Genomic DNA, 12,519 nt, shown 5'->3' with positions numbered 1-12,519 from the left:
AAAAAGTTTGTATCTGCTGGAAAACAGCATCTCCTTGGATCTGGTTAGGCATGGGCAGATGCCATGATTGCACCTATGGTGCAAATCCCCATTCCCCACAGCTGACCACAGCCTGTTCCCCCAGTGCCCCCCCTCTTCCAGCAGCAGACAAGCCCCAAAGAAGCCCTTGAGATCTTCTACCGGGAGGAAGACCAGGATGGAGAGGTGACAGAGCACCGGCAGGCTGTCCTCGGCCAGCCCACCTCACTCTACTGCGACACCAGTGCCATCCCACCCCCCCAGCTCACCTGGTACAAGGATGGGGAGCCCCTCTCCCCTGGCCCAGGGGTGCTGATACTGCTAGGTAATAGGCATGGACCTCCCCTGCGAGGTTTGGGGGAGTCCTGCAGTAGCTTTGTGTGTTGAGAGCATCCATAGCACGGAGGAGGTTGGGTCCTGTCTCCTTGCTCCTGCCAGCATGCACAGCACCTGTGGGACCTGTGAGGGGTCTGTGCATGGCAAGGCTGGAGATGACACTCCACAGACCCCTCCCTGTCCCCTGCCCTGCACCACAGGGGGCCGAGTGCTGCAGCTGCCGGCGGTGCGGGAGGAGGACGCAGGCAGGTACACCTGCGAGGCAGCCAACGCTGCGGGACAGGATCGCCTGCACTACGAGCTGGAGGTGCTGAGTGAGTATGGAGCTGGAGCTGGGGGAATGTTGGGTGGAGGCACATGGCAGCCCCATAACCACCTTCTTCCAGCTGCCCCAGCCATCCATGGTGGCACAGAGGACGTGGCTGAGGAGGTGACGACCACCGTCAATGGCACCATCCGCTTCAAGTGTGAAGTTACTGGGCACCCCATGCCCACAGTGTCCTGGCTCTGGAATGATCTCCCCATTGTGGTCAGTCCACGGCACCAGCTCCTGGAAGGTGGCACAGTCCTGCAGGTCAGTGTCCCACTGGGCTGTGCTGGGGAGGGACACAGGAGATATCGGATGGGGGGGATGGGGCACTCCTTCCTCTTGAAGGAGGCTGCCCTGGTCTCACCAGGTGCTGAGGTCCCTATGGGACCCAAACAGCTCCCTGGCTTGGGGCAGCCCTCAGTGGGCCTCTGGTCCCCCTTTGCAGGTGGAGGCAGTGGAGGCAGGAGACACTGGCAGGTACACATGCATGGCCGAGAACCCAGCCGGGTCAGCTGAGAAGCACTTTGCCCTCACTGTGCAGGGTAAGACATCTCCTCTTCTGTGGTTTGCTGATTTACACACCTCCTTCACCAGCTGGAGTCTCCCATGGCTCTGGAACTGCATGGCTAGCTCTGTCCCCTCGTGCTTGTCACGCTTACCCTGTGCAAAGAGGTTGAGGTGCTGCATGCTCTCAGCAGGCAAATGCTCTGTGCTTGTTTCCTCCTGGGGAGAGCTCAGTCTCCACAGTGATGGTTCCCCTATGGCACTGTCTTTTGGGATGCACTGGAGCAGAAGCTCCCTGGATGGTGGGCACAAACCCCGAAACCATCGAAGGCATCGTCAACGGTAGCGTCTCATTGGTGTGCGACATCCGATCCCACCCGACCACAGAGATCTCCTGGTACAAGGATGGACATGTCCTGCAGCTCGGTGAGGAGGTGACTGTCACCCCAGGTATGTTGGGATGAGCAAGGATGATAGACTTGTGGCCAAGACCTCAGCTCTTGATGGTGAGCTCCAAGTCTCCTAATCCTCCTATCTGGACATTGCATGTGAGACTTGAGCTCAGATTTTCAGCCATCACACACTAACGATGTGCTGCTGAGTTATCACCTCTGGACAGGACCAAGGGCTGCATCCTGCAGACTCCACACTCCCCAGGAGCTCAGCACCCTTTCCTGCTGTGCACAGCGAGGTCTTGGACCTCAAAGACAGACTTGGATGGTCAGACTCTTGCATGGAGCTTGGCCAGCTGCTGGGCAACCACTCAGCTTGGTGGCCCAGAACTGGTCCTGCTCTAGCCTGTCCAGTCCCTGCTGTTTCTTCCAGGCTCACGGGTGCTGCAGCTCCTTCACCTCCAGCTTTCTAGCTCAGGCACATACACATGTGTGGCACTGAATGTGGCTGGCCAGGACGAGAAGCGCTTCATCCTCACTGTCCATGGTGAGGGCTCAGCTCTGCCCCCTGAGCACACACTGAGGAGCTGACAGCAGACCCTGATCTGTGTGGTCCTGCTCACATCCTTCCTTTCTGCTCCTCCTCCTCAGAACCCCCAGGCGTCCCAGACCCACAGCAGGAGACACTCGAAGCTGACATGGGGACATCCCTCATCCTGACCTGCCAAGTCACCAGCATGGCCATGCCAGCTGTCACCTGGCTGAAGGATGGGAGCCCTCTGGGTATGTGTGCAGGGACATGCCATACCAGGCTGCCATGCCCAGCCTTGCTGCTGCTGCCTTGAGGCTGTCCTGCCTCAGTTTCCCCACTTCTAGTCCTGCTGCAAGAGACCTTCAGGGCCTCACAAGAAGGAGGCAAAGCACAAAGGGGCTGGCATTTCCCCTGCATGTTTTTAAGAAACCTCAGATTCATTCCTGAGTCTTGCAATGGGATATGGGCATGATATGTGATGGAGGGATGGGGTAAGCTCCCTAGGTAGCAGCCCTTGGGGTACCTGCTGGGCCAGGGCTTTGCCCTCAAACTCGTGGCCCTTTTCTCCTGTAAAACTTAAGCAGTGCATGGTGCAAAGACTGTGCTCGGCTTTAGCAATGTTCCAAACCCAGGTCCCAGGGGAGGGAAGCAGTGAGCATGACACTGAGCCTGGGAAGGGCTCAGCAGAGGAGCATTGCTCAGCCCCCTTCGCTCTGTCTCCTTGCAGAGACTAGCCCTGAGCAGGGCCTGGTGTCTGGGGGGAGCCAACTCCAGCTCAGCCCCCTCCAGCCCTTCCACCAGGGCCAATACACCTGCCTGGCACGGGGCCCAGGGGGTGAGACACGCAAGGACTTCAAGGTGCTGGTGCGAGGTAAGGCTTCACAGAGACAGCCAGCTCCATGTGGGCTGTCCCTTGGAGATGAGCCTTCCTCCCTCTCCTTTCCCTCAGCATCCCTCTCTTCTCGGTGCAGTTGCCCCCCAGATCACCAGTGCAGGAGTCCCCAGTGAGCACAGCATGCTGGAGGGCAGCAGGGTGAGGCTGGAGTGCCAGGCAGAAGGACAGCCCACACCCCAGATCTCCTGGCTGAAAGATGGGCAGCCCCTGGGGCTGCAGCCCTCTTCACATACCCGGTGAGTCTGGGGTGGGGGAGACCACCCCAGGGGGGTAGCCACAGTCCAGCCCTGTCCATGTCTTAGTTTCCCTATGTTCAAAACTGCTGTGCAAGGCAGGCTGAGCTCTGCTGCTGCTTCTCTCTGTTGCCCTGCTTGGGCTGGAACATGCTCATGCTCATCTTAGCTCTTTGCTGAGAGAACATCATCCTGAGTTAAACCCTGGTGTCTGGGATGGTCAGTGTCACTCTGACAGGGTCCCAGCTGATGCAAGGCAGGCCTTGCAGCATGCCCAAAACCCACAGCCTGGGCTGCAACCAAGCACAGAGCCTTTCTGCCCCATGGGGCACGTTAGGGATAGGCACACAGGTCACTGCTTCTTCCTCCCCACACAGGATGTCCTTGGATGGCAGCTCTCTGCTCCTCGAGGGGGTCCAAGCTGCTGATTCTGGGGCATACACCTGCCTGGCCCGAAACAGCGTGGGGGAGGACACGCTGCTGTACACACTGAGGGGCTCCCACCTGTGGGGCAGTGCCAGGGCCACCTGCCCCCAACAGCCCCATCAGCCCCTCTGTCCCCTCGCCCAGTCCCTCCTGCCATTGAGAGAGGTGCTGACGACTCGGAGGTGGTCCTTGGAGTCCAGTCTGCGGTGGTGACACTTGAGTGCTGGGCACGGGGGTCCCCACCACTGCATGTGAGCTGGATGAAGGATGGGCTGCCCCTCCGTCTGTCCCCTCATGTCACCCTGCTCTCATCTGGGCACGTCCTCCGGTGAGAAGTGACCCTGGAGCACTGCTCGGCCGCAGTGTTTGGGGCTGGTACCTGGGTTTGCATGTTGGGATGGACACAGCTGCACCCCAAGGTGGCTGTGTGGCAGTGTGGAGACCTTGGGGGACAGGGGGTCACCTGGAGCTGATGTCTCCTCCCCATCTTTGTGCTCCACTCCATGGGCTAGGATCTCCCAGGCACAGGTCTCTGACGCTGGGCGCTACACCTGCATCATCTCCAGCCAGGCAGGGGTGGCTGATCGCAGCTTTGTCCTGCAGATACAGGGTATGGAGCAGCTTGGGGGTTGGGAGAGGGCACCCAGACACTGATTTTTCTGGCAGAACACATGTTGTGCATTGCAGCCCGTTTCCAAGCAGGGTCCTGAGCTATCCCTTGGCTGCTGGGGTGGGCTTGGAGGGGATGGAACAAGGCAGGATGAGCCTGAAAGCAGTGCTAGAGCATCCTGCAAGAAGGCTGAGCCACCTCTGCATTCTTGCAGGGTGCCAGGGAACTGCCCAAACCCCCCTAGTGCCTGGGGACCACCCTTTTCTCCCACAACCCCCCTAAAGGAAACTCTTCCCTCTCCAGTTCCCCCCATCCTGGAGAACCCCAAGAGCAGTGAGGAGCAGATGGTGGCTGAGGGGTCTGATGTCACTTTCACCTGTGAAGCCACTGGATCCCCAGCACCAGCAGTGACTTGGCTGAAGGATGGAAAGCCCCTGGGGCAGCAGAGTGACCAGGTGTCCAGTGGTCCAAGGCTGAGCCTTGTGGCTGTAGGGCCAGCTGATTCAGGGGTGTACTCCTGCCTGGTGAAGAATGAGGTGGGGGAGGCCAGCAAAGCCTTCCACCTCCTGGTGACAGGTGTGTGTCATCCCCTGGGATTTGGGAATGGCAACTTAGCCAGTTTTTTTGGGAGCAATGAGGGGACGAGCCCTCCTGCCTTGCTGTGTGCCTTGCAGAGCCACCACGTGTCGAGGCTGCATCCCATCCCACTGAGATGTCCATCACTGTGGGCACCCCACTAAAGCTGACCTGTGTGGTGACGGGTGTCCCTATGCCTACAGTCACCTGGGAGAAGGATGGACAGCTGCTGGCAGGGCCCTGGCTCGTGTCAGGGAATGAGAGCACACTTCACATCAAGAACACTGAGGTATGGGCTCAGCTTGCTTCTCCCCACCTGCATTTTCTTTTCATGCTTCAATTTTTCCCTCTCCTGGCTGTGTAGGTGTCCAATGCTGGCTTGTACACCTGCCTGGCCACTAGCCCTGCTGGGGAGGACAGCAGGAGCTTCCATGTCAACATCCAAGGTAGTGTGGCCTCTGCTGTGCAGCAAGGAGGATGCTAGCAGGTGGTGCTGCAGGGTGGACCAAGTTTTGGGGGACCAGAGGGCTCCTTGGGATTGATGGGAGCTGTAAGCCTCCAAATAGGGATCTGGAGCATGATTTGATGGTCCTGCAGGGTGGAGGGCTATGCATGGACAGATATGGGAGTGTCCCATTCATGTGGCACACCCTGACTCACCTGGCACATGTCCCACAGCACCACCGAGCACCAAAAGAGTTGGAGAGATCCCTATCATTACAGCTGTGGCAGGGGGACAGCTCATCCTGGAGTGCCCAGAGGATGATGAGCCACCCCCACACATCGAGTGGTACCGGGAGGGCACTCTGCTGCAGGTGCCTGTGATGGGACTAGGGATGGTGCATGGGGAGGGTCTGGGATGCACCTTCAGCAGCCCCATCAGGGAGAGCTGCTGACAGTGTCCCCTGGGGCCTTAGGAGGATGGCCACAGGCAGGTCCTGGCAGGAGGGCGCTTCCTGCAGATCCAGGCAGTGGAGGCAGCAGATGGAGGGGAGTACAGCTGCAGGACCACCAACGCACTGGGGAACACCAGCCAACGTGTCCAGGTGCAGGTTCACGGTGAGTGCCACCCTGCCAGGGGCTTGGCTGGCCCTGAGTGCCAGCTGCTTCCAGTTAGAGCAGGGATGTGGGATGTTGTGGGGTGTTTTATGGTCAGTTGATGTGCTGGGAGGGCTGGACTCTGCCCAGCCTTCAGTGCTGCTCTGGGCTGGCATCCTCCGTCCCTGAGCCCTGTCCCTCTCTGGGCACTGCTGCAGTGGCTCCAGAGATCCAGCCTGGCCCCGAGGAGGTGAGGGCACCACTGAACAGCCTGGCTGTGCTGCACTGCCAGGCAGAGGGGTGGCCTGCACCCCGGGTGACGTGGCGGAAGGATGGACAGATCCTGCCCCTTCCTGGGAGCAACAGGTAATGAGGCTCTGCACGTTGGTGACACCAAGAGCTGGTCTCAGATTGTGCCATCATCTACATCAGTAGGTGGTTTGGTGTGCCTGAAGCAGAGGCAGCACTGTCACCCTGTGAAGAGCTGTGTTCTGCCCTACACCAGCTCAGTGGCATGAGCTGCATATAGCTGCAATGGCACGTGTCACCTCCCCAGCCACTGGTCCCCATGTGATGCAGACTGGTCATGCAGAGCCCCCACGGGGCTCCCTTGCTCTCCCTCTCAGGCTGCAGCTCCTGCCAGGAGGCTCTCTGCAAATCAACCCTGTCCAGGTCCAGGATTCAGGCTATTACCTCTGCATGGCATCCAGCCCTGCTGGCTCTGACCGGCGAGGCCTGGATCTCCATATCCTGGGTAAGTGGGAGAGCCAGATGTATCCCTTTTTGTCTCACCCCCCTGCAACCCACTGCTGCTGGGCTGCTCTCATCAGTGCCATAACGTGCTGCTGTCCTCTGCTCATCACCAATGTGCCCTCCTGCAGTCCCTCCTGCCATCGCCCCTGGGCCCTCCAACCTCACCCTGCTGGCTCAGCAGCCAGCCACGCTGGGCTGTGATGCCTGGGGGTTCCCTGAGCCTCTCATCAGGTGGGAGAAGGGCGGTCGCCCCCTGAACCTGCACCTCCCACCTGGCGCCTACAGGTACCTGCAGCACCTTGTACAACAAAGGGTCCCCCCATAGGGTGGGGTTTGCCCCTCTCTCTGCTCACTGTGGGACGGGGTGACCCTGATGCATGCTCTGCCCACACAGCTTGCAGTCCTCGGGGTCACTGCTCATTGTCAGCCCTGGTGCCCTGGATCAGGGGAGGTTTGAGTGCATTGCCACCAACACTGCTGGAGAGGCACGCAAGGTCTTCTTTGTGTCTGTCCACGGTGAGCTCCTGGGGGCTGAGGGTTTTGCTGGGTGGTTTTCCCCAGGGTCTGTCACCACTTTTGGAGTGATGTGGGTGCGCTCCACCCATCCCATGTGGTCGGGTTTCATCTCGAGACTGGAGCATGATGGTGGGCAAAAAGGGAAATAGAGATACCTGTGTCCAGGTGCATGGGGTCAGAATCCCCTTCAGCATTTGCCATGCTCTGCTCCCCTCCCTCCCTCTCCTCTCCAGTGCCCCCCACCATCGCTGATGACCTTATGGATGTGGTTGTCACCCGACTGTCCCCTGCAGTCCTCACCTGCTATGCCTCTGGTGTGCCCCCACCCACAGTGTCATGGACCAAGGATGGGGCTCAGCTGGGCAGCAGAGGAGGGGGCTACCGCGTCCTGCCCAGAGGTATGGGCACAGGGCAGTGCAGCCCTGGTGGGCTCAGGGATCCTGCTAGCCCCCCTGCTGCCTCCCCTCTACCTGCTGTCTTCCAGGAGCCCTGGAGATCAGGCAGGCACTGCCTGCACACACTGGCCGCTACACCTGCACGGCAAGGAGCACTGCTGGCACGGCCCGAAAGCACCTCTGGCTCACGGTGCACGGTATGTATAGCCCCTGGGGGTCCCACTTCTGGGAGCCCTGCTCCCTCTGCACAGGGTATCCCTGGTGGGCAGCACTTCCTCGCGGCTTGCAGAGCCTCCTGCCTTGAAGCCCCTGCCTGGCATGGTGATGGTGATGGTCAACACCAGTGCAGTGCTGTCCTGTGAGGCCACAGGCGTCCCCCGGCCGCAGGTCACCTGGCAGAAGGATGGTGTTGAAGTCACTGGAGGTGAGCAGGAGCCTGGGGGAGGCTGGCAGAGACCACACTACCTGCCAGCCTTTGTTTGGGGTGAGATTTGGGTGCTGGAGGGCTGTAGGCATCCCAGAAGAGTGTGGGTTGACACTGTGCATGGGTCCTCCTGGCTCCTGGCTGTGGCAGCGACCGGGGCCAGCCACTGGAGCTGTTCTATGGAGATGCCTTGGGAAGAGGCTCTTCTGCAGGGAAAGCAATCTGCACATCATCCATCCCCACTCCTGCACGGCTGTGTTGTCCCATCCTGCCCTTCATTCCTGCCCATCTCGACAGGGTCTGGGCTGAAGGTGTTCCCCAATGGGCAGCTACGTCTGCTCCGAGCAGCCCCAGAGGATGCAGGCACCTACCTGTGCATGGCTCGCAACCCCTCGGGCACCGCCGCAGGGAGGACCAGGCTGATAGTGCAAGGTACTGCAGCAATCAGGGACCCAGTGCTCACTCCCTTGGCTCAGCCCCTTCCCCAGCACCTCACAGCAAACATAGCTGTCAAGGTGTGAGCAAGTCCCTGCCCTCCTGCCCCATCCAGTGCCCCCCGTCATCGCGGCTGGCCCGCTGGAGCTGGTTGTCCTGGAGGGGCTGGAGGTGCTGCTGCCCTGCGTTGCCCGTGGTGTCCCTGAGCCTCGTGTGTCCTGGAGCCGGGAGGGAGCACTGGTGCGGGGTGGTGGTGGGAAGGCCACCATCCTGCCCTCTGGGGAGCTGCTGCTTCGCGATGTCCAGGTGAGCCCTGTCCCCTCCTGCTGCCTAGCTAGCTGTAAAGTTGGAGGGATGAGGAACAAGGGTTTGCTCCTGAAAACTAAGCCCTGGATGTGTCCGTGGCTGCTTGCAAGCATGTTTGGCAGAGGGAGAGCTCTGTACAGTCCTTATTCACAGGCTGGAGGGTTGGTGCAGTGTGGGTTTTCTAATGTGGGCTGGAAAAAGTGGTTGTGAATGAGCTATGGTTTTTTGGGTGCATAACAGGCAGCAGAGCTAAGGCTGCAGCTGGTCCCCAGACCCAAGCTAAACCCTCTGTCATCCTCCCCTTTCCCGGTACAGGAAGGGGATGCTGGGAGCTACTCCTGCACGGCAGTGAACTCGGCTGGGAAGGCAGTCCGTCGGCTCTTCCTCTCCATCCACACCCTGCCGACCTTCAGCCGCCTGCCTGGAGACATCACCCTGAGCCAGGGCGAGAGGCTGGAGCTGGCATGTGCTGCCGTGGGCAGCCCCCAGCCCCACATCTCCTGGGTGGCCAATGGGCAGCTCACCACTGGTACCTGAGCAGGGGCAGAGGGTGCTGAACTTGGGGGAGAACATGATCCTGGTGCCATCCCAGTCCTCTTTCCACCTTTTGGGGTTCTAGGGGTGCCAGCATGTCTGGCTCTGTGGGATTCTAATCAGCTGGTCCCCAACCATATTTTTGGGGGGTTTGTACCCTGCAGATGGTGTATCATGGCAGAGTGGCCAGAGCATCCTGCGACGGGAGGCAGCTACCCTTGCTGACAGTGGGACCTACGTCTGCCATGCTGAGAACAGCGCTGGTGCCATCAGGGCTACTGCCTTTGTTTCTGTCAGAGGTAGGTGCCAGTAGGGAAACTGGGGTTCCTGGCCAGCCCCTCTCCTCTGCCATCCCTCTCCCTTTCCCAGAGGCACCCACCATACAGGGCGACCCCAGCACCTACCAGGTGGAGCTCCCCGGAGGTGATGCTCTCCTTGACTGCGATGCCCAGGGTTATCCTGTGCCCCTCATCCGCTGGAGCAAGGATGGGGTACCAGTTGTGGCCAGTGGGCGCCTGCACCAGCTGCAGAATGGATCCCTGGCCATCCATGCTGTGGTGGTGAGTGGGGCTTGGAGGGTGCTGGCACATTTCAGGAAGCTGATGTGGCCAGGCAAAATGCTGTGCTAATGCTGTTGGTCCTGCCAGGGCACTGACGCAGGGCACTACCGGTGTGTGGCAGAAAATGATGCAGGCACAGCAGTGAAAGTTGTCACCCTGGCTCTGCAGAGTGAGTTCCACCCACCTTTGCACCCTCCTTGAAAGTGCCTGCAAACCATGTCACCCCTCGGTTCCCCTGACCATCTCCGACCCCTGGGAAATGGTCCCAGAACTGCAGGGATGCTGTGGCACTGACTGTATCCCTTTCTCTGCCTAGGTGCCCCCGTGGTGAGGGTGACACCAGGAGTGGTGGCAGCACATGCTGGGCAGCAGGTGCTGCTGCACTGCACCGTGTCAGGAGAGCCCACCCCCTCTGTGGAGTGGCAACGAGATGGGGAACCACTGCCTGAGGGTCCCCACGCCCGTGTCCTGCCCAATGCCACCCTGCTTCTGCCTGCTGTTGCCCACCATGACACTGGCAGCTACTCCTGCCTCGCTCGCAATGCCCTGGGCTCTGCTGTCGCCCATGCCTCTCTGGATGTCCAAGGTGGGTATCTCCCCAGGGCTCAGGGGATTCTAGCTTGCTTGGAGGGCTGGGGCTGCTCACAGTGTCATTGTGCCCCAGGTTAAGATCTCCAGCATGGTGGTTTGGAGGGATATTGCCTTTCCTTGCTTGCTCTAAACACCACAATTCATACTTTAGTTTGCCCTTTCTTCCACTGCTCAGCTGAAGGTCTGAGCACAAACAGACCCTCACTCGCATGCCAGCCCACGATTGCCTCTACTTGGCCTTCCTGCATTTGTGCCAGTGATTAAATTCCCATCTCTCAGGGGCTCTCTGAATGCACAGGCACATCCTCTCCCGCTGCCCCTCGGGAGCAGAGGGCCAGGCTGGCTGGAGGAATTGCCAGGTGTCCCTGTGTGGCTGCTGGCATTTTGCTGCCAGGCATGATGGGGAAGCAAATAAAAGCCTGGGGCCACTGCCAGGACTGTGGGGGTTGATAGAGAGAAGGGTTTGGGGGTGTCAGTGCATGTTGGTGTGATGAGGCACAGGGCCACACTCACAACATTCCTTATCAACGTGGCACAGAGCTATGGGGTCTCTGGGGACCATGCTTGCAGCCAGGCAGGGACACTGCCTGACTTCAGATGTCTTCATCTCCAGAAAACAAGATTTTCTTGACACACAAATTACTGAGAGGGGGAGTCAGGGAAGCAACCAGCTTTCTCACAGGAGCACAGCCCCTATGCTGCTGCCTGATCCTCTCCTTTTTGCCCCAGGGGAGCCACACCGGGTGCGGGGCAGCCTGATCGGTGTCATCAATGCCCATGAGCTTGGTGTCTCCACCCTTGATGCCAGCGTGATGGATGACCCACAGACTGGCACCACCACCATCCAGAGCAGCATCAGCAGCATCCCACCTGCCATAGGTGTGTGGTCACCTCTGCCCTCACCCTTGAGAGGGTTTTGACCTGTGTCAGGTGTAAACATTAGGGGAAAGATCCCTCCCTTTTTTCCCCAAATGCAGCACCCACATCTGTGTCCTGTGGGTGAGGGGGGCTGAAGCAAGCTGGGTGCCCCCTTAGGAGGATACTGGCTCCGTGGTGACACCAGTTCTTCCCTGTCCTCAGGGCCACTGATGCGGGTGCTGGTCACCATTATTGCCCCCATTTACTGGTCCTTGGCACGCACCCGTGGGGCAGCCCAGAGTGGATTCCTTCTCACCCAGGGCACCTTCCAGCATGAGTCACAGCTGGAGTTTGCCACAGGTGAGAGATTCCAGCAGCCCCTGGCATGTGGAACCTGGTTAGCCCCTGGGGAAAACTCAGACTCCATCTCCCCCATGTACCATCCCTGGTCTGGAGGATATGGAGCTGTGTTTGGAGGTGCCATGTGCTGCTGCTCACTGCTCCTCCCTGCCAGGGGAGCTGCTGCGAGTCACCCACCTCTCCCGGGGCGTGGATGCCACTGGTGCTCTGCAACTGGACAGTGTGATCAGTGGCTCTGTGCCAGAGAGCATCGACAAGGCTGCAGTGCAGGTGCTGGTGCTGCTTGTTCTCCCCACGGGGCCATGACTCCTGTGGCTGGAGCCTGGGAGGGTCCATGGCCTGACTCCTCTCTCTGCTTGTTCCCAGGACTTCAGTGAGCGCTACGTGCAGACGGGCACAGGGCAGCTCTCCGGGGGCTCGGTGCAGAGTTTCCTGCAGGATGGGCACATCACCCGTGCCCACTGCAACCACACCATCATGTATGACCCTGCTGTGAGCCCACAGCCATCCCGGGTTCAGCACCTTCGAGCCAGCACCATCACAGCCTCCTACGACCCGGTCACAGAGGAGCTTCGCTTCCAGCTCCAAGCCTCACTCAATGCAGGTAACAAGGGGAGTTTCAGGGAAGGGCATGGAGATGCCAGGATCCCTTTCAGTCCTGGGTGACTGTGAGGGTGCCAAGGCCACATCCCTGCGGTGACATGTCCTTTCTCATTCTCTCTGCTCAATTCCCAGGGGCTGATGGAGACCAGTGCCCACTGGGATTCATCCTGGACCCTGGGCAGCTGTTCTGCATTGGTACGGACCCTTCTCAAGGGGCTCATGAGGATGGCAAGGGGCACCTGGTGTCCCTTCCCTGTCCCCCCAACCTCATCTCCTCTCTGCTCCCCAGATGTTGATGAATGCACCGAGGGGTC

The 12,519-nt window shown here is 59.7% G+C and overlaps 1 protein-coding gene across 1 annotated transcript in view; it reads left to right on the top strand.

Moving 5' to 3' along the window:
- LOC103808309 (hemicentin-2-like) overlaps positions 1 to 12,519 on the top strand; it is a gene marked incomplete at its 5' end in the record, with an annotated part of 33,711 nt that overhangs the window by 19,473 nt on the left and 1,719 nt on the right. Inside the window, 36 exon segments of the mRNA XM_009081087.1 lie at positions 125 to 343; positions 555 to 668; positions 741 to 928; positions 1,110 to 1,206; positions 1,457 to 1,618; positions 1,994 to 2,107; positions 2,212 to 2,343; positions 2,820 to 2,963; positions 3,064 to 3,223; positions 3,598 to 3,734; positions 3,791 to 3,974; positions 4,159 to 4,256; positions 4,560 to 4,832; positions 4,931 to 5,121; positions 5,197 to 5,278; positions 5,511 to 5,647; positions 5,750 to 5,891; positions 6,089 to 6,236; positions 6,497 to 6,624; positions 6,752 to 6,908; positions 7,018 to 7,139; positions 7,373 to 7,537; positions 7,624 to 7,731; positions 7,824 to 7,958; positions 8,256 to 8,390; positions 8,509 to 8,699; positions 9,015 to 9,228; positions 9,398 to 9,532; positions 9,603 to 9,793; positions 9,881 to 9,962; positions 10,110 to 10,379; positions 11,114 to 11,263; positions 11,465 to 11,602; positions 11,757 to 11,872; positions 11,969 to 12,206; positions 12,338 to 12,400. Of these exon segments, the coding sequence (XP_009079335.1) occupies positions 125 to 343; positions 555 to 668; positions 741 to 928; positions 1,110 to 1,206; positions 1,457 to 1,618; positions 1,994 to 2,107; positions 2,212 to 2,343; positions 2,820 to 2,963; positions 3,064 to 3,223; positions 3,598 to 3,734; positions 3,791 to 3,974; positions 4,159 to 4,256; positions 4,560 to 4,832; positions 4,931 to 5,121; positions 5,197 to 5,278; positions 5,511 to 5,647; positions 5,750 to 5,891; positions 6,089 to 6,236; positions 6,497 to 6,624; positions 6,752 to 6,908; positions 7,018 to 7,139; positions 7,373 to 7,537; positions 7,624 to 7,731; positions 7,824 to 7,958; positions 8,256 to 8,390; positions 8,509 to 8,699; positions 9,015 to 9,228; positions 9,398 to 9,532; positions 9,603 to 9,793; positions 9,881 to 9,962; positions 10,110 to 10,379; positions 11,114 to 11,263; positions 11,465 to 11,602; positions 11,757 to 11,872; positions 11,969 to 12,206; positions 12,338 to 12,400 (5,460 nt within the window).

This window comes from Acanthisitta chloris, unplaced genomic scaffold (assembly GCF_000695815.1).
Source record: "Acanthisitta chloris isolate BGI_N310 unplaced genomic scaffold, ASM69581v1 scaffold7428, whole genome shotgun sequence".
Classification (NCBI taxonomy): domain Eukaryota; kingdom Metazoa; phylum Chordata; class Aves; order Passeriformes; family Acanthisittidae; genus Acanthisitta; species Acanthisitta chloris.
This window is presented reverse-complemented; position numbering and strand designations above follow the sequence as displayed.